General features: G+C 62.6%; 5 protein-coding genes across 6 annotated transcripts; 4 read left to right on the top strand and 1 right to left on the bottom strand.

Moving 5' to 3' along the window:
• The first annotated feature begins 10 nt into the window (after positions 1-10).
• On the top strand, positions 11-5,195 carry UBTD1 (ubiquitin domain containing 1). The gene is made up of 3 exons (XM_038140310.1): positions 11-193; positions 3,957-4,184; positions 4,412-5,195. The coding sequence occupies exons 1-3, from the start codon at positions 127-129 to the stop codon at positions 4,795-4,797; spliced, it is 681 nt and encodes a 226-aa protein (XP_037996238.1). The 5' UTR covers positions 11-126; the 3' UTR covers positions 4,798-5,195.
• A 191-nt stretch (positions 5,196-5,386) lies between these two features.
• ANKRD2 (ankyrin repeat domain 2) lies at positions 5,387-9,769 on the top strand. 2 transcript variants are annotated; one of them, XM_038140301.1, is made up of 9 exons: positions 5,387-6,617; positions 7,007-7,120; positions 7,200-7,361; positions 7,547-7,654; positions 7,840-7,938; positions 8,167-8,265; positions 8,400-8,498; positions 8,764-8,862; positions 8,952-9,769. In XM_038140301.1, the coding sequence occupies exons 1-9, from the start codon at positions 6,549-6,551 to the stop codon at positions 9,054-9,056; spliced, it is 954 nt and encodes a 317-aa protein (XP_037996229.1). In that variant the 5' UTR covers positions 5,387-6,548; the 3' UTR covers positions 9,057-9,769. The 2 variants fall into 2 exon arrangements, with proteins under 2 accessions (XP_037996229.1, XP_037996230.1); XM_038140302.1 differs by having other exon boundaries at positions 6,689-7,120.
• Positions 9,770-9,854: 85 nt separating this feature from the next.
• Positions 9,855-12,885, top strand: HOGA1 (4-hydroxy-2-oxoglutarate aldolase 1). Its single transcript, XM_038140304.1, is given in 8 exon segments — positions 9,855-10,197; positions 10,780-10,908; positions 10,996-11,123; positions 11,234-11,368; positions 11,521-11,617; positions 11,751-11,884; positions 12,469-12,484; positions 12,487-12,885. Coding segments are annotated over 8 exon segments (999 nt in total). The 5' UTR covers positions 9,855-9,968; the 3' UTR covers positions 12,618-12,885.
• A 70-nt stretch (positions 12,886-12,955) lies between these two features.
• Positions 12,956-16,604, bottom strand: MORN4 (MORN repeat containing 4). The gene is made up of 5 exons (XM_038140305.1): positions 16,483-16,604; positions 14,753-14,850; positions 14,531-14,645; positions 14,336-14,445; positions 12,956-14,202 (listed from the first exon to the last, which is right to left on the bottom strand). Exons 1-5 carry the CDS (start codon positions 16,602-16,604, stop codon positions 14,054-14,056), a joined length of 594 nt encoding a protein of 197 aa, XP_037996233.1. The 3' UTR covers positions 12,956-14,053.
• Positions 16,605-16,871: 267 nt separating this feature from the next.
• PI4K2A (phosphatidylinositol 4-kinase type 2 alpha) lies at positions 16,872-24,485 on the top strand. The gene is made up of 9 exons (XM_038141046.1): positions 16,872-17,499; positions 20,076-20,276; positions 20,518-20,649; positions 20,734-20,887; positions 21,481-21,542; positions 21,970-22,069; positions 22,322-22,455; positions 22,748-22,807; positions 22,942-24,485. The coding sequence occupies exons 1-9, from the start codon at positions 16,933-16,935 to the stop codon at positions 23,101-23,103; spliced, it is 1,572 nt and encodes a 523-aa protein (XP_037996974.1). The 5' UTR covers positions 16,872-16,932; the 3' UTR covers positions 23,104-24,485.
• Positions 24,486-24,864: the final 379 nt, after the last annotated feature.

Here is a 24,864-nt window from a genome sequence, read left to right as displayed (position 1 = left end):
GCGCCGCGGTCACGTGCGCCCGGGGGGCGGGGCGGCCCCGCGCGCACACCGGGCCCCGCGCGCACGGGCGGGCGCAGCGCGGAGCCGGCGCGGCCCCGATGCCGAGCGCCGCCGGTCGGCCCCGCCATGGGCGGCTGCGTGGGGCGGCAGCGCCGGGAGCGGCCCGCCGGCGGCAACACCCGCAAGCGAGCAGGTGAGCGGGGGTCGTCCGGGCTGGTCACCCCCGCGATCGCGGGCACTGGGGCGGCGGGGGGGGTCCCGTGTCCCCCTGGGGGTGGCGCGGGAGGAACGTGGGCACCGGAGGGGCGCAGTCCGCCGCGGGACAGCTGCCCCTCTCGCGCAACCTCAGGAGCCGCTCTGTGCCCTCGGCGTTCCCCGCCCCCGGGGATGCCGGTTCGGTGCGCGGCCTCGGGAGCGGACGGGAACCGTGTCTCTCGTCCCGGTGCCCCGGAGGCTTTGCGGGGCGAGGGCTGCGCGTCCAGCCGAGCCCCGCCAGTTCCCGGCTCCTCCCGGGAAGTGCTGTCCTGGGAGCACTGCAGGGTGCCCCCGGTCTGGGCTCGGCGGCGTGCCCCGCGCGGCGCGGCGCGTCCTGCGGACGGCAGGCTCCTGCCCGCTGCGCTCCGCGCTGTCCCGTACACCGGGCTGCTGCCGGCGGGCGCGACCGCGTCCGCGCTGCCCCGGGCTCCGGGAGGTGCGGCTAGGGCAGGGAGCGGCTGCGCCGGTCCGGAGAGCAGCGGCGGGGCTGGCGCGGCCCCCCGGAGTTACCGGTAGCCGAACACCCGGGTGCCCTGAGGCGCTTCCCCGTGATGCCGTGCCGGAGGGTCCCGGAGGCCTCGGGGATGGGTACGGTGGAGTTTTGGCGGAGAAGCCGTGGGCTGGTAGGATGAATCACGCCTTTCCCTTGCCGCCTCCCCGGCCGGTGCCGTCGCAGCCGGTAATTACCGTGTTTATGGCAGAGCGGTAGTGGGCGGCGGGAGAGGAGGGGCAGGAAGCGTGTGCCCGGGACGGGACGCCCCGGCCCTCGCCTGCAGCTGGGATGAGGGAGGGAAGGGCGTTTTCCGTGGGACGGGGCTCGCCGCTCCGGCAGCACGTGCGGGGCGCCGTGGCTGCTGGGCCCGGCTGTGCCCGGGCAGCCGCCCCCACCGCGTGGGGCTCCAGGTGTGCCAGCCCGCCCCGGAGATGCCCTGCTGGTATGGATTGGGGTGATAGTTCCCCCATCCCGACGCACTTTGCCCCCCAGGACTGCCTTCTTGTGGGTATCGCTGAGGCCTGGGGTTCCTGGCTGACTGTTCCCTCAGCTTGGTGGGATGTGGGGCCATTGCCTTGCAGCTCAGCCTGCTGTGATGGGGGGTGGGGCCAGATCCCAACATCTGGATCTGTGTGATCCCCTCCCATGCCAGGCAACAGCTGGCTGCAGAGCCTGTGTCTCCATCCCCACTTGCTCTCCTGGGCTGGGTCATGGTGCCTTCCTGGTGTACTGCTGGCAGTCGCTGCTGCTGCTTTCTTCCAGTATGTCCCTTCCTGGGAGAGCATGGCTGTCCCTTGTGCCAGGTGCCCTGGCTGGTTCCTGCCTTTGCTTCCATGATTCCACCAGCCCGTGGGAGCCACTCAGCAGGTGGTGGGGAGTGAAACGAGGCTGCAGCTGGTCAGTCTCACCAGCAGTTTGGGGACACTGCCCTGTGCCAACAGGTCCCAGCACACAGGGACCTACCATCAGCAGGGAGGGGGGCTCTGCCTGCCCACCTCTGCTGCCACTGGGGCCCTGCTAAGCGGCCCACCTGCCTGGCCGGCTCCTGCCCTGGCTGGGGCTTGTCGTGACCCCCCTGTGGAGGGGTCCTCTGAGGACTCCCAGCAGCAGGTGACAGCATTGTCCCTGAGGTGGCCAGCTTACCACAGCAGGAGCTGGGGATGCCTGTGGCACACAGCATCCCAACCCTGCCTGGCCCAGGAGTGGAGCAGCCAGCGCTGCTGGAAGCAGTGGTGTGTGCCTTCTGGCTGACATCTTCTCCGGGGCCTCCAGGACCTGTCAGCTGGGGCTGCCTAAGGCTCCTGCAGGCAGGGAGCAAGCCCAGGGCAGGGAAGCCTTTGGGTCACATCCTGCCTGAGGGTCCCTCACCAGGGCACGGGGGGGGCTGAGCCACGGGCAGGGTGCTGCAGGCCCAGGGCAGGAGGCAGCAGGCTGCCAGCCAGATCCTGTTGGCTCGAGGCCGGGCACAGCGAGCGGATGGACCTGTCTGGTGGTGCCGCCGTGGAGAGTTGCACAAGGGGCTAGGAATAGAGCAGCAGGAGGTGATTAGAAGGTGCAGGCCCAGCTGGGCGGTAGCAATAAATAGACTAGGCTTAAGGCTGCCTACCTGGGCAAGGCTGCTGGACATGTCTGTACACACGAGGCAGCCGCAGCCTGTCCCTGCTCCCTGCCACAGCTGACCCCCACAGCTCCAGTCCTGCTGCCTCTCCTGGGCCAGCCTCTTCCCTTTGTTGCAAGCAGAGCTGGGGGAATGGTGCTGAGTGGGAATGCTGGCCAGGAGTCCTGGCTGTGAGAACATGAGCCCCAGCCTGGTGGCCATAGCAGTGTAGGGACATGATCCCAGACATGTCCTTCAGACTGGCTGTGGACTCTTCTCCGCTGCCCTCCTGGGGCAGGTGTTGCCTGTGACCTTGCCATGTCCTGTGGTGCTGCAAATCCCTCTGGTCCAGCACCGTGACTGCTGAATCGGCAGTGCTGGCTGCAGCCGGCTGCCCTTGCTCCTCAGGAATGTGGGCAGGATGCTGCCTGCAGGGATGCTCGGTGCCCAGCCCTGGGGTAGCTGAGCATCTGTGCCCCTTGGGCGCCCCTGAGGTGGGTGCTTGCTGGAAAGCAGATGCTATGCTGGCTCCAGTGGTCTCGGGCAGGGTGAGGCAGGGCCGGGGCAATGGGAAAGGTCGTGTAGTGCGCTGTGTCAGCACACACTTGCTCAGGAGCAGCTGCCTGGGCAACTCGGCTCAGCCCACAGCTGGCGGTGGTGGCTGTCTCCAGTGGCTGGGGTGTGTGACATCACCTTGCCTGGCAGGTCACTGTGTGGGCACAGGCATCTTCCTGCCCAGCTGGAGCCTCACTTTCCCCTCATCCTGTCCCCACAGGAGGGGTGCTGCCTGGCCAGCTCAGGGAGGGGGGTGACAGGAAGGAGCTGTTATCATTCATTGTCCCCAGCTCAGCTGGGAGTGACAACAGCTCCTTCCTGCCCCACGTGTCCAGACTGACTGTGGGACCGATGGGACAGGGCTGTTCCCACAGGGCCACAGCCCAGTGTAGTGAGGGCATGGTGATCTGGGACTGGCATTGGGGTGGCTCAGATCCCTGGGCAATGCTGGCCGCTGAATGTCTGTGGGGATGTGGCTAGGGGCTATTTTGTGGCGAGCCAGTTCAGCCCGTTGCTGGGGCACCTGCAGTGTGGCAGCGATGCCCTCTGTGCCCCTGATGCCCAGGACGCTGTGTGCCTGCTGTCTTGCCTGCAGCTGGTCCCTGTCATCCCAGGGCAGAGGGGACAGTGAAGTCCTGACCTCCCCTTTGCTGCAGCTCAGCCTTTGTAATCCCCTTCTCGTTACGACTCACCAGCTTATTTCCTGGCTAATTCCCCAAGCTATAAATACTGCACTGCCTCCCCGAGGCCCTGTGGCTACCCTAAGGGGCAGTGGCTGGTCCCCCAAGCAAGGAAGCAAGAGCCCTTGTCTCCCCTGGGGGCAAAGGGGCAGCGTGGGGGAGCAACTGCTGTGGGGCCAGTGGGATCTTGGGCCAGGCTTGCTTAGGCCAGCTACCCCTGGCTACACTGGGGCTGTTGTTCACTGGACAGGGTGATCCCTCAGACCCTTGCTGGCTGCAGGAGGTCTCCAGGAAGAACCTGTGGTTATGGGGAGGTGGGGGGCTCAGGACCCGAGGGGAAACCTTGTCCTTTGGCTGAATATCACCCCGTCTGCAGGCCGCAATGAGCCCCTGAAGAAGGAGTGTCCCAAATGGAAGAGCGACTACCCCATGACAGACGGGCAGCTGCGCAGCAAGCGGGACGAGTTTTGGGACACGGCACCAGCCTTTGAAGGCCGCAAGGAGATCTGGGATGCCCTGAAGGCAGCTGCTTATGCTGTAGAAGCCAATGACCACAGCCTGGCCCAGGCCATCCTCGATGGAGCCAGCATCACCCTGCCCCATGGTGAGGGTTGGCACTGGGGGTTTGGGTGGGCTGTGTGCTGAGTGCCCCATATCTGGGCACATGGGGGTCCCAGGCTGCAGTAGAAAGGGGCTCCCACATGCCATCCAGAGATCAGCCCAGCCAAGGGGAGAAAGGCAGGCTGTGCCCTGCTGCTTGAGGTGGCCCTGTCCCCATTTGAGTGGTCCGTGGGGATGCCCACCCTTAGCATATTATCCTGCTGTCCCCAGGGTCCCTGACGGAGTGCTATGATGAGCTGGGCAACCGGTACCAGCTGCCCGTCTACTGCCTGGCACCCCCTGTCAACCTGATCCTGGAGCGGAGCGAGGAGGAGGCGGTGGAAGCGGCTGAGCCTCCGCCCAACACCCGGCGAGAGTTCAGCCTCAAGGTGCGCCTCTCCACCGGCAAGGACCTGCGGCTCAGCGCCAGTATGAGCGACACCATCGGGCAGCTGAAGAAGCAGCTGCAGGCGCAGGAGGGCATTGACCTGGCCTGGCAGCGGTGGTTCTTCTCAGGCAAGCTGCTCACTGACCGCACACGACTGCAGGAGACCAAGATCCAGAAGGATTTTGTTGTGCAAGTGATTGTCAACCAGCCCCTTCCACCCAGGAACTGAGCCACCCCCTACTGGTTGAGGGGAGAGGGCAGGGGGCTGGGGGACAGTGGCACCTCTGGGGATTCCCTGTGCTGTGCTCTGGCCCATGCGGAGCTGCTCCTGCTCCCCCTGAGGCTGCCACACAGGTGACTCCCCAGGAAGGTCTGCATGGGGCTGTGCCACCACGGTGGCTCCCCTTGGCTGGGGACACGGGCAGGCGCCGTGTTTGCTGAAGGAGGTTCGAGACCAAATGTCTCTGGGGCTGGGGCTCCTCTGCCAGGCTGTGCCGGCAGGGAGAGGCTGTGACCCACTGGGCTCTGGCTCCCCCTGGCCAGGAGACCCGTGGGGTGCTGGGCTGGGTGGAGATGTCTCCCCTCTGTACATAGTCTGTATTTATCAATAAAGCCTTTTCATCCTTCCTCTGGCCTTGGGGACAGGCTGGAGGGCGGCTGTAACCCGTAGATACAGGAGGTCCCTGTGCCTGTCCTGTATCTGCTCCCGTGTCAGAATGGGCACAGGGTGGTCAAGGGTAGCCTGGACACCCCAGCTCTGCTCCCTAGTGCAAGCCCTGGCTGTTTTCTTGCCAGGACCCCTTCCCTGCATTGTCCCATTGTCATCCCGGCTGCTTCTTAGTGTGGGGTCACCACCTCCCTTTCCTGGTGCTTCCCCTCTGGAGGTTTAAGCTTGTGTCTGCCCTTGAGCTAGGTGGGACAGTCCATGCAGGGGAACAGTCCCAAGACTGCCTTCATGGCCACCATGGCCTGCCCTGGTGGAAATAGTGTCCTCCTGCTGTGGGAGGGGGCACACCCATGGGACAGGGCATCCATGGCCCTGGGAACTGCCCAGGAGGGTAACAGTGACGTGTAACTGTCCGTCCCTCCCCCAGGTCCTGTGCCGGTGGCTGGTGCCCAGCGCATTAACTGTCCCGGCACAAGGCAGTGTTGGCCTCATCTTACAAGGGGGGAGTTCTCAGGAGGGTTGAACAATGTTCCTGCTGCCGGGAATAGCTGCCAGCTCTGCTTGTTGGCTCCACGTGAGGCCAGTCTCCTGCTGCCAGGCTGCCATGTGCTGTGGGGGAGGCCAGGCAGCCTCGGGGACCCTGGCAGGGCTGCTCGGAATGTTCCACACCTGAGGTCATCCTCTAAAGCAGCACAGAGGGGCCATGACTCCTGGCATCCCATGCTGGCTGAGAGACTTGAGAGAACCCATTGCCTCCCTTTGGGGTGGGCAGCCTCCCCCCCCAGGTCCCCACCCTGCCCAAGGTGCCAGGGAACCTCGGGCAATGTTGGTGGCTGCTGCAGCATCTGATCGGACAGAGATGGGAGCCATGGGAGCATCTTGCTTGCCCAGGGTGAGTGGCACAGGCATAGGTGCCATGCCTCTGGGACGACCCTGGATCACGTCCCTGTTCTGCTGAACCTCTCTTGACTGGCTGTCACAGGTTCTGCGCACCGCAGCTCCCCGTAACAAGCACAGCTGTCCTGGTCAACCCAGGGTGTGTGTGGGGGGGCCTCTTTAAGAGGGTGTGGGGCTGGAGAGGTGAGTCAGGGCCAGAAAGCAGGAGGGTGAGCTCATGGCAAAGCTGCCCCAGTCATGTGGAGCAGCCACAGCTGTTGGTGCCCTTGGGCTGTGGGACAGAGGGGCCAGCAGCATAAAGCCCCACGGACAGCAAAGCCGCCGGCAGCACCAGGAACCAGGACTGGGAGCTCCCTGCCTGTGGTAGCAAGAAGAAGAGGACACATCCTCCACAAGACTGTGCACTGCAGGCTGACATGGAGCTGGATGTGGAACGGGCCAAGGAGCTCATCGAGCAGAAGCTGGCAGAGGAGGAGAAGGAGGAGGTGGGTCCATAGGGCAGGGGAACCTTCCTGGGCTGTAGTAGGAACCCCCATTGTACTCTGTCCATCCTTAGGGACTCAGATGTGAGGAGGCTGGCACCGACCTTGCCATCCTGGGGGATAGATGAAGGTGTCCAAGGGCTCTCAGGGGGATCAAGTTCCCAACCCGGCAGCTCTAGCCCGTGAGGCAGAACTGAGCAACCGGCAGGTGCCCAGATAACCAAGCAGGGTGGGCAGGCAAGCTCAAGCCCGAGGGCTGCCAAGCACCCCGCAGACCTCAGCGGCGAGTGGAGCCATGCCCAGAGCCACCTTCCCCGGCAGGCTGAGGATGGAGGCAGTGGGGCTGCTCTGTGCCCAGGCAAGACCATGCAGCACCCGCTGTGCCTGTGCAGAAACTCAAAGGGGATGGAGCACGGGAGCCGCCGGCCGTGGAGCGGATGAACACGCCTGAGCTGGAGGAGGAGAAACGCCGTGGGCCCAGGAACTGGGGCCTTGAGGCCATCAAGGTGAGGGGGTTGGGGTGCAGGGTGGCCAGGGGTGGCCGGTCACAGACAAGTGAAACAGAGCACTGTGTGTGCTCACTAGGGCCAGGAGAAGGTGCGGAGGAGTTCAGTGGATCTGAGGCGGGAGATCATCGACGTGGGGAGCATCCAACGACTCATCGAGCTCCGCAAGCAGCGCCGGCAGCGCCGGGCAGAGCGGGCAGCCACCCCCGAGCCCACTCCACCACCTGAGCCCCTGGAGATTGTACGTCGGGGTCCCAAGATGTGGGAGGGGGCTGCTGAGGTAGGGGCTGGACCACCCACAGGCCAGCCCTCGGGTCACCCTGCCACTCAGAGACCTCCCTGGGGAACCAGGGCAGGGAGCCCCCCATGTTGTCCCCTCTCCTGCACCCTTGTGCTGCCCCAGCCCTGAGCCTGTGCCATTGCCAGGATGGTCCTGTGGAGCCAGAGACCTTCCTGCGAGCCGCTGTCCAGGGCAAGATGCACGTCATTGAGAAGTTTCTGGCAGACGGTGGCTCCCCTGACACATGTGATGAGGTAGCATCCCTGGCAGCCACTGGTTGCCCCCCGCCTGTTGCATGCCACCAAGTCCTGCAGCCATGCCCAACCATCCCTGTGGGCAAGGGCTGGGACCCTGGGACCCTTGGGACAGGGCTGGAGGTACAACCAGACTGGGCAAGGGAGGATGCATCCATTCTCCAATGTGCCACCCTGTCCCCCAGTTCCACCGCACAGCCCTGCACCGCTCCTCACTGGAGGGACACATGGAAATCCTGCAGAAGCTGCTGGACAGTGGGGCCACTGTTGACTTCAGGGACCGGGTGAGGCTGGATTCTGCTTCCAGCTGCATGCTGGTCTGAGCATCTGGGTGTGTTGCAGCCAGAACAACGGCAGGACTGGGGACCCTGCCGTGGGGCAGTGCTGTCCCCATCACGGAGGTGGCTGCGGGCAGGGCTCTGCCAGTTCAGCTCCAGTGGGGGACCTGCTGGGGCAGGGGACAGGCACAGGGTAAGGGCGTCCCCCACCCTGACACAGCACTGTATGTCCAGCTGGACTGCACTGCCGTGCACTGGGCCTGCCGGGGTGGGCACCTGGACGCTGTCAAACTGCTGCAGGACCGCGGGGCAGACCTCAATGTGAAGGACAAGGTGAGCAGGGCAGAGCAGGTCACAGGGTTGTGCCAGGGGCAGGGGCATACCCTGGAGTACCAGAGCTGTGGGCTCTGTGGGTTAGCAGGTGTGGGAGCTGATCCCCCCTGATGTCCATCTCATCCCCCCTCAAGCTGCTCAGCACACCCCTTCACGTGGCCACCCGAACCGGACACCTTGACATCGTGGAGCATCTCATCCACTGCGGGGTGGATATCAATGCCCCAGACAGGGTGAGTGCTGCAGCCATGCAGGCATCACTGGGGGCAACACTGATCCCCCTCCCTTTGTTGACCCCTCCAAGGGCTTCCAGCACCCACAGTGGGGCACATCCAGACACACACATCCCTGCCCCAGGGTGGTTGCAGCCACAGCCAGGTCTGGGACAGGAACGGTCCCCCTTGCGTGGAGATTGGTGTGCTGGGGACTGAGGAGCAGTGCTGGCGACAAGCACTTGTCCCTGGAGCACAATCTCCAGTAAAGCTGTGTCTCTCACAGGAGGGTGACACAGCGCTGCATGATGCCACACGGCTCAGTCGCTACAAGATCATCAAAACGCTGATCCTGCATGGCGCTGACATGATGGCCAAGAATGAGGTGAGTGTGTGGGGCCAGCACCGAGGCCATTTTCTGCCCCACCATGTTGCACCACCCTGTGCCCAGCCTCTCTCTGGCTGCTCTTGCAGGCTGGCAAGACCCCGACAGACCTGGTGCAGCAGTGGCAGGTGGACACACGCCAGGCACTGGAGACCAAGGAGCAGCCGCAGGGGGAGATGGAGGTCCCTGCGTGACGGCACCAGGCAGGGACCAGGGGCTGGGCCCAGCTCCAAGGAGCAGGATCCAGACAAGGCTTGTCTGTGTCAATAAAAGTCAGCAAACAGCAGTGTTTGGCTCCAGTGGGCTTTGAGGGTGGGCAGCCTGCACCAGCGTTGATGGGCCTAGGGAAGCTGGGTTATCCTGGAGCAGGTTATCTGGCAGCATGATGAGCCCTGCCTCCTACCACTAGGACTCAAGTATTGGTGACACCAAGCAGTTCAAGGGCAGGACTCCTCCTCGCTGCAGGAGTCCTGACTGCTCACAGTCCTGCGAAGTCCCACCTGGTCAAGCTCAGGGAGGAAAAATACATGGAGGACAGGTTGACCTGAGTCGGTGTTGTGCTGGAGGCTGGGGCTGTGCAGAGAGCAACAGCTGTACCCGTGCTGGACAACCACTCTGTGGAGCTGGATAGCTTCTTGTCCTTCTGCCTTTCCTGCTGCAGCCATCCCCAGGGGACATGTGGTCCCTTTGCACACACGCTGAGTGCAGCGCTCACTGCTTCCCTATATGGAAATGCTCACACTCACTCGTTTACAGGAGGCCCTACACTGACAGCTGGATCAGGTGATCCCTGACCAAAGCCCTGGGACTGCTTGCAATACCAGGTCCCTCCCTGGCCTTGCAGCCCAGCCCTGTACGAGGCAGAGGGATGGCTGCCAGGGTTGGCAAGCAGAAGGGAAAGCCACGGCCGCGGTGGCCAAAGCTCACCTGGAGGGGCGCTGAGCTCCTTGCAGCCAGCTCCTGAAGGGGGAAAGAAGATCCTGAGCGCATCTGGTCCCACCCCCCATGTCTGCCCAGCAGGGTTGCGGGTCCCTCACGTGCCCCGTCAAACATTAACAGCCCCTCGGCGAGGCAAGCAGCGCAGCCAGCAGCAGCACCCAGCCACCATGGCATTCAGCACCCGCCTCGCCTCCTCCCTCCGCTCTGCCCTGGCAGCTCTGCACTGGGCAGCCCCCAGGCAGTGCCGGGGGCTCAGCACCCCGCAGGGAGCAGAGCCCTCATTCAATCTTGGGGGCATCTTCCCACCGCTCGCCACCCCCTTCTCACCCACACAGGAGGTGGACTATGCCCAGCTGGAGGGGAACCTGCACCGCTATGCCCGCATCCCTTTCCGAGGTAAGCGCTGGCCCCTGTCCTCCGGGCAGGCTCCTCCAGATCCCTGCCTGCCACAGAGGCTGTGCGGCAGCGTGCAGGCAGCCTGCCAGCTTCCCAAGGGTGCTCAGCCTCTAGCTGGACTTTGCTCCGTGGCTGGCAACACCTCGGGTCACCCACTGGGGCCCTTTGCGTGGCACGTGCCCAGGCACACGAGTGTGGCTTTGCACACCCCCAGCACACGCCAGCACGTGCTTGCACACACACTCCACACGTGTGCAGGCTTGCACACAGGCTCCACGCGTAGCTGCAGGCTTGAACCTGTGCAATGCACTCCCATGCACGCTCTGAAAAATTCATAAGATATGTATCTGTCGATCGCCAAGGATGGATAGATGATAGGAGAGGAGCTGCAGCCTCACAAGGATGATCCCCAGAGTCTCCTCTCTTCTGCAAGGACATAGGCAGGAGAGGGCACGCTGTGGGCTGTGGAGCTCTGCCTGGGTGCCAGCAGCAAAGAAGGGAGTGAGAGTAATGTGGATACCTGATGGTCCTGGCACCCTTCTCCTGTGCCTGAGCCCTGCCCTCCCCACACTTGTGTTCCAGGGCTGGTGGCGCTGGGCTCCAACGGGGAGTATCCATACCTGGCAACCCATGAGAGGGTGGAGGTGGTGAGCTGCGTGCGCCGGGCTCTGCCCAGGGACCGCTTGCTGCTGGCTGGCTCGGGCTGCGAATGTGAGTGCCTGTGTGGGCAGCAGGGGGGCAGTGCAGGGGCCACGTGTCCCCCCTGGAGCACCCCTCATCCCTTTGCCTCCTCCCCAGGCACCCAGGCTACCATCAAGCTGACAGTCAGCATGGCAGAGGCGGGGGCTGACGTGGCACTGGTTGTGACACCCTGCTACTACCGGGGGGCCATGACCACTGCTGCCCTGATCCATCACTACACAGAGGTGAGCTGTGTCCAGCGCCTGCCAGCAACCCCAGCTGGGGCAGCAGGTTATATGCATCCAGTGTGTCCCCAACCCACCCCAGCTACTGAAATGTGCCTGGCTGCCTGCAGGTTGGCGACGCATCCCCCATCCCTGTGGTGCTGTACAGTGTCCCTGCCAACACCGGCCTGGACCTGCCCATGGAGGCCATCATCACCTTGGCTCAGCACCCGAACATCATCGGGATCAAGGACAGCGGTGGGGACGTGAGTGGGGCAGGACTTTCCCAGGGCTGCTTACTACCAAACGTGGACCTAAGCTGGGAATGGGGAGCTGGACCCCAGGGCTGCCAGCAGGCACCCTGCAGCAAGGGGGACTGGGTGATGCCTGCCCCAGGGCACAGCATGTCTCTCCCCAGATCACCCGCATGGGGCTGATGGTCCACAAGACAAGGAAGGAGGATTTCCAGGTGCTGGCAGGATCAGCTGGCTTCCTGCTGGCGAGCTATGCTGTGGGTAAGTGCAGCTGCCCATCTTGGCTGGGGACACTACCTGGGGACACTGGCAGGGGGACACAGGTGAGAGACCGGGAAGTGCTGGCTAGGCACAGCATGCTGAGCTGGCTGCCAATGCATCCTGGTGTCTCTAGGTGCCTCCGGGGCTGTGTGTGCCCTTGCCAATGTTCTGGGTGACCCATTGTGTCAGCTGGACCACCTGTGCCGCACGGGCCAGTGGCAGGAGGCCCGTGACCTGCAGCACCGCCTCATTGAGCCCAACACAGCGGTGAGCAGGCAGAACCCCAGCGATGCTGAGGGGAGGGGTGCCAGGCCATGGCAGAGGCAAAGAATGGAAGTGCCTTGGGATGCAGGGGGTGGAGGGGTGGCTCGGGGGGACAGGATGGCACAGCAGCTTGGCCAGCGAGCCAAGACAGGCTGGAGGTGAGAAGGTGGGAAGTGCAAGCCCTGTCATGTTAAGGAACAGCTTGTCCACTGGCACCAGGCAGTGGTGCATGACTCTCTGTGAGAGCCTTTCTGGCTATTTATAGGCAGCAGGGTGTGTGGGGGAAGAGCTGGTCTTTCCTGGGCCCTTCATCCCACTATGGAGTGGCCTGTCCCTGCTGCAGAGCCCAACATGGCACAGAGCTCCTGTGTAGAGTCCTGTGTGGGTGTGCTCTGCCCCCCCACCCCACAGTGGGCACTTCGTGGGATGCTGCAGCCATCTCACACCCTGCCAGCCCTGCAGCCCCACAAGGGGAGGACAGGAGTGATGGCAAGCAAAGGAGCAGGGGCTGCACAACAGAGCCCAGAGAGCATGCTGGCCCATGGGAGCCAGAAAGCCTCCATGCCCTCCCTCCCTCCCTCCCACAGGTCACCCGCCGGTTTGGGATCCCGGGCTGAAGAAGGCCATGGAGTGGTTTGGCTACTATGGAGGTCCCAGCCGTGCACCCCTGGCCCCTCTGAGCCCTGCCCAGGTTGAAGAGCTGAGGAGCGCCTTCAGTGCCAATGGCTGGTTGTGAGCTGCTCTCTATCTGCCCCTTCCCACACTGGGAAGGTACGGAGTCAGGGACCCTGGGAACTGGGGACATTTTGGGGATGCTGGGAGGTGGCCAGGAGAGGGCCACCATATTACTCTTCCCTGTTAGACTGGGCTGGACTGGGCAGACTGGGTAGAGGAGGGCAACCCCATGCCAGCCTGCATCCCTGCCAGCCCCCAGGGACCTGTTGCCTTCACTTGGGAAGGGGTGGATCCTTGTGCCATGAATAAATCTGCAGTCTCCTCTTTGTGTCTGCAGTCCTGTCTGTGCAAGGCGCCCACGCCCTCCCTGCTCCCAGCAAAACAGACATGGCACGGGTGTTTGGCAACATGGTTTACTCAGCTGAGGCCTGTGCAGGCAGCAGCACAAGGCAGGGTCACAGCAAGGCACGGGGCCCGGTGTGGGCAGACACTGGCAGGGAGGCATGGCCCCTGCAGCCCTGCACGGGGCAGTGAGGGCTGCTGGGACCCCTGTGCCACAGCCAGCCAGACCGCACCGGGGTGAAGGTGAGCATGCAGTGGGGAGGTGAAGGACGCTTTTGGGGGGCAATATGGGGAACTGTGTGCCCCCTGCCTGCCCCTTCGCCATACCTCTATCCCTGCCCTGCCCAGGCCTCCTGCTCCAGCCCCGGCACCCCACGCAGCCCTGCTCACGTCCCTCATTCCAGGCTCCAGCTGACCCTTCTCCTTGCTCACCACTGCTACCATCCTCCCCCAGCGTGCAGCAGACATGTACCAGGCTGGGCATTCCCCAGTCGCTCGTGGTGGGGATGGCTGCTGCTGATTCCCCAAGGCAGTGGGTGGACGGGTGGATTGGCACAGGGATGAGGGGAATGCAGCCCATTGGCTGGCCCTGAGAGCAGGCTGGGTTCTTTGGGGACACAATGTCACCACACCCTGGGCATGCAGAGGGATGGCCAGTCACCCAGAGCTGAGGGTGCAGGCCACGGTACGCCTGGGGTGCCCACCCTGCCACCAGGACCAGGGCAACAAAGTGAGCCAGGAGCCACCCCTCTGGGGGCCCGTGATTCAGTCAGCAGCTTCCAGCCAAGGCACCCTGGCAGTGGGGTCAGGGACCAGCCTCTACCCCCCTGCTCCATCCTCTGCAGCTGGCTAGCAGCTGTAATGGTCCACAGTCTTCCTGGGGGAAAGAGGGGCCAAGCCCCTGTCACCCTGTCCTTCTGCTGCTCCACCAGGTGCCAGGGCTACAGCCAGAAAGAGAAGGCACCACGGCTGCCCCAGGGCACTTGTGTGGAGAGCGGAGGGTCCCATCCCCTCCAGCAGCAGGGGTTTGGCAGGAGGATGCTTGGAGGGGACGAAGGGCAGGGAGGCACCCAGCAGTGCCACGTCCCTTCTCCAGGGCCAGCCAGTGCGCAAGTAGGGGGGTCCCTGCTCTGGTGGGAGGGGATGTGGGCACCATCACGCTGTCAGGCTGTGGGCAGACTTGGAGGCACCCTGGGCCCTCTGGATGATGGCCGTGCACTTCTCCCGCCGCAGCAGCTTGTTGTTCTCAAAGAAGCCCTCATTGCGGGGCACGCCGTGCGAGCCATCAGGGAAGGTCAGGAGACCTGGGGAGGGGAGGGAAGGGCTGGGGGTGAAGAGGCAGGGAGCTGCACCCACCAGGGATGGGGCCAGGCAAGGAAGGATGAAGCAGAAGATGCTGGAAGGGGCTGTGCTGAGCAGGGGCCATGCAGCACTCACCGAAGCCGTACACACGCCCGCCTTTGAACTCGCCCTCAAAGGTCATGTTGTCACAGCGAGTGAAGACTCCAACGCCACTGAACTTGCCCTGCACGAATTCCCCCTCGTACCTGTGTGGGAGGGTCTCCTGAGGCGGCAGCTCCCCATGGCAAGGAGGAATGCCCGGGGAGGTGTACGCAGGAGCGCCATGCCCACCTGGAGCCATCGGAGAAGGTGAGCACGCCACAGCCGTGGAAGAGCCCGTTCTCAAAGTGCCCCACGTAAGCAGTGCCATCAGCAAACGTCAGCTGCCCGATGCCGTGCCTGCGACCTAGATGTGAGCAGAAATGGGCAGCGCCGGGCAGAGGCGGGACCCGAGGTGTGGGGTGTGCTTGTCCCCCAACACAGGTGGCACCGTTCCCTCCTGCCACATCTCACCTTCTTTCCACTCGCCGCGGTACTCCTCCCCGTTGGAGTAGGTGAAGGAGCCTTTGGTGAGGGTCATGGCAACAGCCTCTGGCACAGCAGGACAAGAGCTGGCAGGGAGAGGCACAGAGAGCTGCTGGGCAGGGAGAGCAGCTCGGCTTGCCCAGAGCCCTTGCATCCTTTCAGCTCGCAGAGAGGCGCCTGTCTGCCCTGGGGACAGCTCTGCTAGGGCACAGCACAGATGAGGAGGTGAGCCCAGGAGCACAGCTGTCCTGCCCAGGCTCTGAAACCCCAGCCGCCAGGTTCGGGTTGCTGCCCGCCCCACTGCAGGGCTCAGGGAGATGTGAGCCCACGGGGGTCACAGCCCTGTGAAATGTGAGTGAGTGGCAGGAAGAGGAGTGTGGCACGAACTGGCTGCTTCCATCATGGCACTCCAGCAGAACCCCAGAGGTCCTGCACTGTGCAGGCTCAGGCCAGCAGCCATTCTCAGCTTTGCTGAGGCAGTTCCAGACAGAAACAAGCGTTTTGGAGAGGAGATGGATTTGCTGGATTATGTTCAGGGGAGTACCTCAGGAGAGGGAACAGAGATCTTGTAGAGTTTCCAGATTCAGCATCAAGAATGGGCAGACCCGGTTCATCCCCAGGGATGAGAGGACACTCCTCCCAAGAGGGACAGCAGAGATAGGATCCTGGGGATTCAGGGTTTTGCTTGGCTACCGAGGCTTTGCAAACCTGCCTGCCAACAGCAAGCATCCCCTGAAGCCCTGTCCACCTCACAGAGCCCTGCCACGCAGCACAGCTCCCCCCAGCACACAGGAAAGGCACCGGAATAGAGAGAGCCCGGCAGGTGGGCTGGGCGCTGCCTCTCCAGCAGCTGCCGGCGCAGCTCAGGCAGTACCAGAGCTGGGAAGGGGCTCGCAGAATCTAAGCGGGGTCTATCTGCTTACAGTCGGCTGCGCATCACCCGACAGATGGGTACTGAACCACATGAACCTGCAGGACGCGGCATTCAGGAGCAAAACAGGAACTTGCGAGGGCTTTGTGTCCAGAGAAATGGCCCCAGCCAAGGCGAACAGCGACTGAACAGTGCTCTCTGCTGATGGGAGGCACCGGGAGCGCACGCCGGCTGCCACCCTGCAGCCCGCCCAGCCCTGCCAGGCGCAGGAGAGGATGCTGCCGCGGGCTGTGACTCGGCCAGCACGGCCTGCGACACTTCAGCCGGAGGACAGCGCCCCACGAGCACTCCAGCCTGCCCAGAAGCCGGACCCGCCCGCGCTGGGCTCCCACCGCCCCGAGCCTGCACCACGTACCCGGCCCGCCGCAGGGAGCGCGCCCAGCACAGCCCGAACCGCACGGCGGCCGAGGGGTGCCCGACCCCGTTACACCCCACATGCCCGGGCAGAGGCACGGACAGCGTGCCCGCGCCGCGCACCCACGGGGGATGCGCGCACACCCCGCCCGGGGACCGTGTGCGGGGGCGTGACCGCGCCCGCGGGGCAATGCACCCACCCCCCGATGTACCAATACCCCGCCGTGTCTCTGTTCCCGTGAGCGATCACCCGCACCCGCCGTGTCCGTGCACCACGGCTGACGCACCCGCACCCCGGTGCGTTCATGCACCCACGGCTGATACACGCACGCCCCACCACCGGGACGCGCGTGGCGATGCTCACGGGCCCGGTGCGTGCCCAGGAGCGGGGCGGGCGGGGCGGGCGGCGCAGGAACCCGCGGCCCGCGCTCACCTGGCTCCGCGCTGTCCGCCTACACCGCTCCCCACAGGTCCCGCCGAGGGGCGGCGGCCGCCACCGCCCCTGCCCCTGCCAGCACCCGCCCCGCCGGGCGGTGCCACGTCGCCAGCGTCCATCCCCTCTCGCCGTTGGCTGTTTCCATGGCAACCGCTAGCAACGCGGCTGTTCATTGGCCAGCTGTGCGGCACGCCCTCGCCGGCCGCCATCTTTGTGTGGGGCAAGGAGCTCGCCACAGCGGGCGTGGCTGCAGAGGGGCAGCGCCCTCGCCGTGCCGCCATCTTTGTGAAGGGCAGCGATGGGCACGGCCACTCCAGAGCGTCCATCTTTGTATAGGGCACTGGCGCCAGCCACCACGGCGGGGGCGTACGGGGGGCGAAGACACCCTGATCTCCCCGAACGAAAGGTTCGAGGCGCGAGAGGTTCCGAGCTAGCCCCAGCGGTAACATGTCCGCAGCCGCCCCCGCGGCTCCGGCCGCAGCGGCCGGCCTGGGCGTGGCGCGACGTGAGGCGGAGCAGCCAATGGGGGGCGGCGGGGGGCGGAGCAGCCCCTGGGGCGCCGTGACGCGGCCGGAACCGGAAGCGGCCGCAGCGGCACGGCGGGGCCGGGCGGGCGGCGCGATGGACGAGACGAGCCCGCTGGTGTCGCCGGAGAGAGCGCAGGGCCCCGACTACGGGCTGCCGGGGGGCGCCGTGCGCGCTCTGCCGCCCGCTGCGCCCCCGCCGCCCTCCCCTCCCGGCTCCCCCGGTGGCCGCGACCGCGAGCGGCAGCCGCTGCTGGAGCGCGGGGCGCGGGGCCCGGCGGCGGCGCAGGCCCAGGCGCAGGCCCAGGCGGCGGCGGCGGCAGCGGCGGCGGCGGCGGCGGCCGCGCAGCGGGAGCGCAACGACTTCCCCGAGGATCCCGAGTTTGCCGACGTGGTGCGGCGGGCTGAGCTGGCCAGCGAGCGCGGCATCTTCCCCGAGCGCATCTCGCAAGGCTCCAGCGGCAGCTACTTCGTGAAGGACCCGCAGGGGGTGAGCTGGGCCTCGCCCCGCGTGGCCGACCCGGGGGTGGTGCCGCCCGCGTAGCTCCGGAGGCCTGTGGGCTGGCCGGCAGCGGGACGCTGGCGGGAGTGACCGGCCGCGGAGGGCTGGTAGGAGCGACCGGAGCGGGTCTGAGCCTCCCCGGGGAGAAGTGGGAGCAGCAGCGAGAGTGCGGGGCAGCAGTGTCCAAGTGCTGACTCAACCTCTTGTGCGGCTTTGTGCCCTAAGAGGAAGGGTCACCCCCTCCCGCAGGCCCGTGCATCAGCATGTGAACACGGTGACTCCAGCCCCAGGGCCGTGACTCTGTGGGCTGAGCTGGTTTCGGCCTGGTTTTTTTTTGAACTGAGTGAGATGTCTTCTCTGTGGTTGTGTGGTTGGTATAGTGGGGACAAAGCCATTGGCATGTAGCTGGTCCCCTATAGAGCTGGTTGGCTGTGTGGCAGCCGTCCTTGTGCCACTGGCCGGATGAGCGTGCAGCACAGGCTGGCTTGTCTTGTGACCTGCTGCTCCCTGCCCAATTACTTGAGCTCTTGATGTTTCCTGTGACTCTCTTGCCAAGTGTGTGCTGGGATGCTTCCAGGGAATCAGGAGTGGGCTCTGTGGTCTCTGATGTGTCCTAGTTTTCCCTCTCTGGGTGAAAGCTGGCTTCTGGAAGCTGTTGCAGGCAGTTCCCAGCTCAGCTGATGGTGTGTGGGGAAATACTCCTTCGTGCCACAGCCCAACTCCCTCCTATTGCCCAATATGAGACCTGGAGTGGGCAGCCAGATGACCTACTTGGGAATTGCAGGCTGGAGGCTGCCTGGCTCTAGGAGACCCAAACTCAAGAATGGCTCCTGGAGCATGAGTGTGAGGAGTCTGTGTACTGCTGGCGTTGTCAGCTGGCAGGTCCCCCAGATTATCCTGCTGCCAGCAAATGTGGTGTGTGACTGGTTGCTGTGATTGCTGCCCAGGGTTACCAAAAACATCCCACAGTTGGCATGGGAGAGAGTGCAGCATGTCGATATTGTGAGCAGCAGGGGGAAGATATTGGGGGGGAAAAACTTTCATCTCTGGTTATTTCTGTTGAGGCTACTGGGGCCTGAGCTGTTCCAGGGCTGTGCTGCCCAGCCCCAGTGGTTGTGATCACCCCACTGCCAGCTGCTCCCCTGTGCTGGCCAGGCTCTCTGTGCCGTGCTGCTGGCACCAGGCAGACCTGTTTTCCCTGTCAGTGCTGCTCTCGGCATGGGTCTGTCTGGAATGGGAGGCTGAGCTGCCAGGCCTCTGGTGTCTGCTTCCATGCTGTCCCTGCCTGACGGGGCCTCGTTCTGCTGGACTGGTTCCAGGGAACACAGGGTTTGATGCTGCTAGAGCTCCTGACAGGCCTCTCTGCAGGCTTACATCCAAGGATGGATATACTGGATATATTGACAGTCATGTGACAGCCGTGTGGGGCTGGTGCGGGGGATTGCCTTCCTGCCTGCCTAGGGGAAGTGGCTCCACCATGTGATGCCTCAAGTGATCCTCTTCCCTCAAACCCTTCCTTTCTGTCTTCCTGGTGGACAAAGCCTTGGTTCTGCTTGTTCTGGCCTGCTTTTGGCCCCTGACAGACTGAGATTGCTTTGAGGTTCCCTGCTGAAGCACTGGCACTCATGTTCTACTTCCACATTCTGGCAGGAGCTCAGCTTGGGGAAGTGATGCCCACTCAGGCCAGGGCTAGCAGTAGCCGTGGGGAGAAGGCCTGGTTGCATGTGCTGCTGAGTCACTCCGGAGCAGGGACTGCCATCCCCCTAGGGATGCCTGACTTTTGGGGACAGGTGGCCTTGTTCCCGTCCCAGCCCTTCTCTCATCTGTGTGCCATGGCAGCGCTGGCTCAGTGGTGGTGCAGTGCCCCTCTCAAGGCTTCTGTGCCCTCTGCAGCAGGGGAATACCTATGCTGCTGTCCCCACTGTTGGGTTGGTGTGTGTGTGTGAGGCTGGATTGAGGGGCTGGGAGTGCTGCTGGTACCAGCTGGTGGCCAGTTTGGAGCTGCCTGTGCCCTCTCGTCCACAGTGTATCCAGAGAGTCAGCCCTTCTGCTGGACTCCCCAGCACAGAGCCCTGGCTCCTCAGGGGTCCTGCAGGTGCTTGGATGTTAGGGTCCTTTTCCTCTGGTCAGTTTGGGATCAGCTCTGTTCAGTGGATTTTTGAGCCAGGGCAGGGGTTGCTGTCCTGTCCCTTCCTGTATGGACATAATGACCAACGATGAGCAGTAGCTCTCCCCCGCCATCCAAAGGTCACTGGAATGAGACTGCTGTGTTTACCAGGAGACTGCATCATCATTGGTGCTTTTTGGGACTCATGTTGGGTATAAAGGTCTCTGGGCAGCACTCTGCTCTTGTGGGATGGGATACTGGCTGGAGAGGGCTTCTTCCCAGCTCTGCCTGCCTCCCTCCCAGGAGCTGTGGAATTTTGCCTGGTCCCAGGAGGCTGGTTATTATCCTAATGAGGGGCAGTTCTGGACCTGATCCTTAGTATCCCCGCTGTGGGCTGAGGAAAGTGTCCCATCTCTGCCAACTTCCTGGACTCAGCCCTCTTCTCTCCCACTCACAGAAAATCATTGGCGTCTTCAAGCCCAAGAATGAGGAGCCATATGGGCAGCTGAACCCCAAGTGGACCAAGTGGCTACAGAAGTTGTGCTGTCCATGCTGCTTTGGAAGAGACTGCCTTGTCCTGAACCAGGGCTACCTGTCAGAAGCAGGTGCCAGCCTGGTAGACCAGAAACTGGAACTCAACATTGTTCCCCGCACAAAGGTGAGGGGACATCTCCTGGGGGCTTCTTCTGGGGAGGCTTTTGTGTGCTTCCACACAGCTCTGCTTGCACTTTATCTTGTGTCACTGCTGATCTGGGAGGTTGAGTGCTCTAGACTAACACTGTTCCTGCTCAAACCGGGGGAATCCTTATGCTGGGCAGAGCTCTGGGAAATGCTGTGTCTTTTTGGGCAGTCCTGTGATTTGCCAGAGGCCCCTGCTGACTGTGCTCATGTCCCTCCAGGTGGTGTATCTGGCCAGTGAGACCTTTAACTACAGTGCCATTGACAGGGTGAAGTCCCGAGGAAAGAGGCTGGCCCTGGAGAAGGTGCCGAAAGTTGGCCAGCGCTTCAACCGCATTGGTCTGCCACCCAAGGTAGGGCTGCCAGCCTCCATGCCTGCCTGTTAGCACCTCCCTGGCCTCTGCGGCCTTCTGTAATGCAGCCTGTCCTTGCTTCAGGTGGGCTCCTTCCAGCTCTTTGTGGAAGGCTACAAGGATGCAGACTACTGGCTGCGGCGGTTTGAAGCCGAGCCGCTCCCGGAGAACACAAATCGGCAGCTGCTGCTGCAGTTCGAGCGCCTGGTGGTGCTGGATTACATCATCAGGAACACAGGTAGGGCCAGCTGCCTGGCACTGGATGCTGCCTCCTTAATGTCCTACCAGGCTGGAGAAGGGGGAGGGAGAGGGGATCTCAGTGGCTTTTCCCTGCACCCGAAACTCCTCTCCACTTGGTTGCTGCCAGGTGACATCTGCCTCTAGGCAGAGTGCAGCTGCTGGGCTGCTCACCACCTGAGGCTCTGGCTGCTGGCCATTTTACTGGCAGATCTGGATCTACCATGGTGCTCAGGTGAAAGTTTGCCAACTGTGAGGATCCAGGGACATCCAGAAAGCCAGCACCTAACTGTGCCCCTGTATATCCCGTTTCACACCGTGTTCCTGAGTTTCTGCTAGGCTGGAAGGGATTGAGGTTGCACTCTGGGGCTTGCAGGCTGACCTTTCTCTTGGGAGCTGGTGATATGTATACCTCTAGGGCTGTCTGTGAGGGGCTTGACGTGGCTTTCCATGCCTGCAGCAAGTTTAAGGGCTCTGGGAGTTTGTGCCTAAAATGTGTCTGTCTCACTTCTGGGTCAGAGGAGGAATAGTCTTCTGCCCAGCCTGGTGCCGGGAGGCCCTGGTGCTGACACAGCTGGTTTTATCTCCCTGCAGATCGGGGCAATGACAACTGGCTCATCAAGTATGACTGTCCCCTGGACAGCGCGGGCGTGCGGGTGAGTGGCTGCTCCTGGGCAGGGCCAACATGGGGACTCTGCTTCTGGAAGCTGCCAGCTTGGCAGGCAGGACAGGAATTTCCCATCTGGTTTCCAAGTGTGTTGAGGCCTGATCTTGTCTCCTGGGCCTTTTGTTACTATTTGCGTTGGTGACTTGTGGCCTATTGGGACTTTGTGAGGATGCAGCTGAACTCTGTGGGGGAAACTGGTGTTGCTGGACCTTGGAGTGAGGCCTGGTGGGGAAATAGCCTTGTCCCCCTTCCCACCCAAAGCAGACTATGTTTCCCTGTGGTTAAGGTGCCATGCTACAGGCAAGAGGCTGCTGTGGTAGCCAGGGCAGAGATCCTGACAGTGGGGCTGCAGGGAGTAGGAGAAGGACTGTTCCTGCTGGGAGGACCTCCTTGTGACATGCTTCACTTCCTTCCAGGACAGCGACTGGGTGGTGGTGAAGGAGCCCATCATCAAGCTGGCTGCTATAGACAATGGTTTGGCCTTTCCCTTGAAACACCCGGACTCCTGGAGAGCATGTGAGTCCCTCAGGCTATGCCAACGCACCATGGCAAGCCACACAACTCCATTCTTGGGCATCCTTTTCAAGGATTGTAGAGGAGAGGGCTAGGGCTGTGCCTCTGCAACTTCTGGGTTCATGGGTCCTCAGCAGAGACTGTAGAAGGCAGATGCTGGACCCTGTGTCCCAGAGGCAGGGAATCTAGCACCCAGGGGCACGTGGCACCAGGCTTGCATTCCCCAATTCTAATGTCTCCTGCTTTCTTCCACAGATCCGTTCTACTGGGCATGGCTGCCCCAGGCCAAAATCCCCTTTTCACAGGAGATCAAAGACCTGATTCTTCCCAAGATCTCAGACCCCAACTTTGTCAAGGACCTGGAGGAAGATCTGTATGAGCTCTTCAAGGTGAGCTGGAGGAGTGGGTGGAGATTATGTGGGAGGAGGAAAAATGAGAGTGGTGTTGGGGAACTCCCTGTCAAGGTTGCAGGGACAGAGAGGTGGTCAAGCTCCTGACAGTGTTTCTGGGTTGAGACACGGCAGGGTTATCCTTCAGCAAGAAGCTGAAGATTCAATGTGAGAGAAGCAGGAGACCCATGGGACAGGACAGGGGATCTGGCTTATTTGGGGAACAGGCATCTTGTTCACTGCATGAAGCAGTGGGTGGATCACATTGTGCTCCTTGCTCTCTCTATTGCAGAAAGACCCTGGCTTTGACAGGGGACAGTTTCACAAGCAGATTGCTGTCATGAGAGGCCAGGTAAGCTGTGCGTAGGGAAGAGAGGTGGGTGGGGTAGGAAGCCCTGTCCTGCCTTTGTGGCAGGAAGGATGCTGGAGTGGATGCTCTGTGTTGCTCTGGCAGGGCAGCTCAGGCATTGCTGTTATGCCATACAGATCCTGAACCTGACTCAGGCGTTGAAAGATGGGAAGAGTCCACTGCACCTGGTTCAGATGCCACCTGTGATTGTGGAAACAGCGCGTTCCCACCAGCGCTCCGCCAGTGAGTCCTACACGCAGAGCTTCCAGAGCCGGAAGCCTTTCTTCTCATGGTGGTAGCTGTGGGAGCCATGGGCAGGGCTTGGCCACCTTGGACTAGCACTGCAGAGGAGCTGGGCCACTGCTGGCTCCTGTGGCTGGGACTCGACCTTCAGGGTAGAGCAAGCAGATGCGACTGGAGGAACCTGCAGCTGAACTGGAGGAGCCAGGCAGAATGGGCATGGTCGCTCCCCAGCTCCATTGGAGCTTGGTGCCCTGCCTAGGGCAGAGGCCAGGGGAAGGCGTGGGAATCTACCAGGAGCTGTGGCATGGCCGGGACCCTGCTCCTGCCTCTGTTCCTTGGCCTGCATGCGGTTCTGAGCACCCCCGCTTGGGGCTGGGATGAACGGGCTACCTGAGCCAGGATCCGTCCAGCCCTTTACACCAACCACTGGCCCTTTCTTTCCCCACCATGCCAGCTGCCGGGCTGGGAAGGCCTTTAGCAGGTGATAATCCCTCCATTTCCCTGAGGGTGTGCTGTACTCCTCCACTGTCCCTCCAGTGCCCCAACCCCGTGCACGCTGCTTTCCTCAGGGGGAGTTCCTGCTGCCCACTGGCGTAGCGGGGACCACAATGAACGGCTGTTCTCTGGCTAGAGGCTCGAGGAGGGGACATAAGAGGGACAACACATGGGACTGGCTTGGGTGCAGTTAGACACTAAGGCAAAAAAGGTGCTGGCTTGTCCCTGTGAGGAGCAGGTGACTTCGCAGAGCTCTCCCATGGGAGCTCTCCCCTTTTGCCCCAGTCCATTTCTCCTGCCTGGTCTCCATAGCTGCTCTCGCTTGACTTTCTTTCCTCTCCCAGCAAGCTCCCTGGCTGCTGTGCAGCCAGCAGGGTGCCAGCCTTGTCTGTGCCTAAGGACCCTCTGAAGGGCAGGGGTTGCCAGGGAAGGGCTGGAGGGGCTCTTCTGCCACATGGGTGGGAGCACTGGGGGACCAGCATGGACTCTTGGCTGCCCTGGAGCTGACAATCTCGCAGGCCTGCTGTGGGTGGGGAGGCAGGAGCCCCTCTCTCACCAGCAGCTGCTGAGCTTGTGTTTTATAAAACAGCACCAGGGCTGCTGCCTGCACCCGCTTGCCTTGAGCTGTGACTTCTCAGGCTGCTGGGGAAAGTCAGTGTTGGGTCTTGCTGTTCTGTTAGCCCATCTCTGGGGAGTGAGAGGGATGAAGGAAGGTGAACCTGGGAAGGCAGAGCAGCTGCTCTGTCTCCTGCAATGGGGAGGGGACTCAGCACTGGCTGTGTAAGCACAGAGGGGGCAGCAGTGGAGATCCCAACTCCCCAGCCAGGCCCAGCTGCATTTGACTGACCCAAAATGTATTGTTCTAATGCACTGTAGAAATGTATGTAATGTATTTAAACCATGCAACAGTCTGAATAACAGAGCTGCCATTCAGCTGGCTACATCTGTGCCTCTGCAGCACCCTAGAGCAGGTCGGGGCTCCTCAGGCCATGGCTGGTATCCATGTGTACCTGCACAGGGATGCACTAGCTGCCTGCAACTGCTGGAGCTGCTGCAGGACAGAGTTGCTTTCCTGTCTGCCCATGTTGGACATTGAGGGCAACCAGCTGCCCAGGTTGTCTCTTGGCATCCTGTGTCTGCAGATCCTACTCCAGTCTCTCCTGGCCCCAGTGGCTCTTGGAGGGGGAGCTCTGGAGGCTGGAGATGAGGCTGCCCAGCTGCTGCTTCTCCTCCTTCAGCCACAGGACCATGGCCTGGAGTTTTGTTCTTTTGGCAGCGAGGCTGAATACCTCCTGCTTCAGCTGCTCCAGCCTCACAATGAA

This window comes from Motacilla alba, chromosome 6 (assembly GCF_015832195.1).
Source record: "Motacilla alba alba isolate MOTALB_02 chromosome 6, Motacilla_alba_V1.0_pri, whole genome shotgun sequence".
Taxonomy (NCBI): Eukaryota; Metazoa; Chordata; class Aves; order Passeriformes; family Motacillidae; genus Motacilla; species Motacilla alba.
The sequence above is the reverse complement of the archived record's forward strand: the minus strand, read 5'-3'. Positions and strand labels throughout refer to the sequence as shown.

What these genes read in the sequence shown, in the direction of transcription:
- ANKRD2 (XM_038140301.1), top strand. Translation starts at nt 6,549, where the DNA reads ATGGAGCTGGATGTGGAACGGGCCAAGGAGCTCATCGAGCAGAAGCTG. An exon ending in CACCTGAGCCCCTGGAGATT is followed by an intron (nt 7,362 to 7,546) that starts GTACGTCGGGGT and finishes TGCCATTGCCAG; the next exon opens with GATGGTCCTGTGGAGCCAGA. An exon ending in CCCCTGACACATGTGATGAG is followed by an intron (nt 7,655 to 7,839) that starts GTAGCATCCCTG and finishes CCTGTCCCCCAG; the next exon opens with TTCCACCGCACAGCCCTGCA.
- PI4K2A (XM_038141046.1), top strand. Translation starts at nt 16,933, where the DNA reads ATGTCCGCAGCCGCCCCCGCGGCTCCGGCCGCAGCGGCCGGCCTGGGC. An exon ending in ACATTGTTCCCCGCACAAAG is followed by an intron (nt 20,277 to 20,517) that starts GTGAGGGGACAT and finishes ATGTCCCTCCAG; the next exon opens with GTGGTGTATCTGGCCAGTGA. An exon ending in CCCGGACTCCTGGAGAGCAT is followed by an intron (nt 22,070 to 22,321) that starts GTGAGTCCCTCA and finishes TTTCTTCCACAG; the next exon opens with ATCCGTTCTACTGGGCATGG.
- UBTD1 (XM_038140310.1), top strand. Translation starts at nt 127, where the DNA reads ATGGGCGGCTGCGTGGGGCGGCAGCGCCGGGAGCGGCCCGCCGGCGGC. An exon ending in CAACACCCGCAAGCGAGCAG is followed by an intron (nt 194 to 3,956) that starts GTGAGCGGGGGT and finishes CCCCGTCTGCAG; the next exon opens with GCCGCAATGAGCCCCTGAAG. An exon ending in CAGCATCACCCTGCCCCATG is followed by an intron (nt 4,185 to 4,411) that starts GTGAGGGTTGGC and finishes TGCTGTCCCCAG; the next exon opens with GGTCCCTGACGGAGTGCTAT.
- MORN4 (XM_038140305.1), bottom strand. Translation starts at nt 16,604, where the DNA reads ATGGACGCTGGCGACGTGGCACCGCCCGGCGGGGCGGGTGCTGGCAGG. An exon ending in GGCGGACAGCGCGGAGCCAG is followed by an intron (nt 14,851 to 16,482) that starts GTGAGCGCGGGC and finishes TCTCCCTGCCAG; the next exon opens with CTCTTGTCCTGCTGTGCCAG. An exon ending in CGGGCGTGTGTACGGCTTCG is followed by an intron (nt 14,203 to 14,335) that starts GTGAGTGCTGCA and finishes TCCCCTCCCCAG; the next exon opens with GTCTCCTGACCTTCCCTGAT.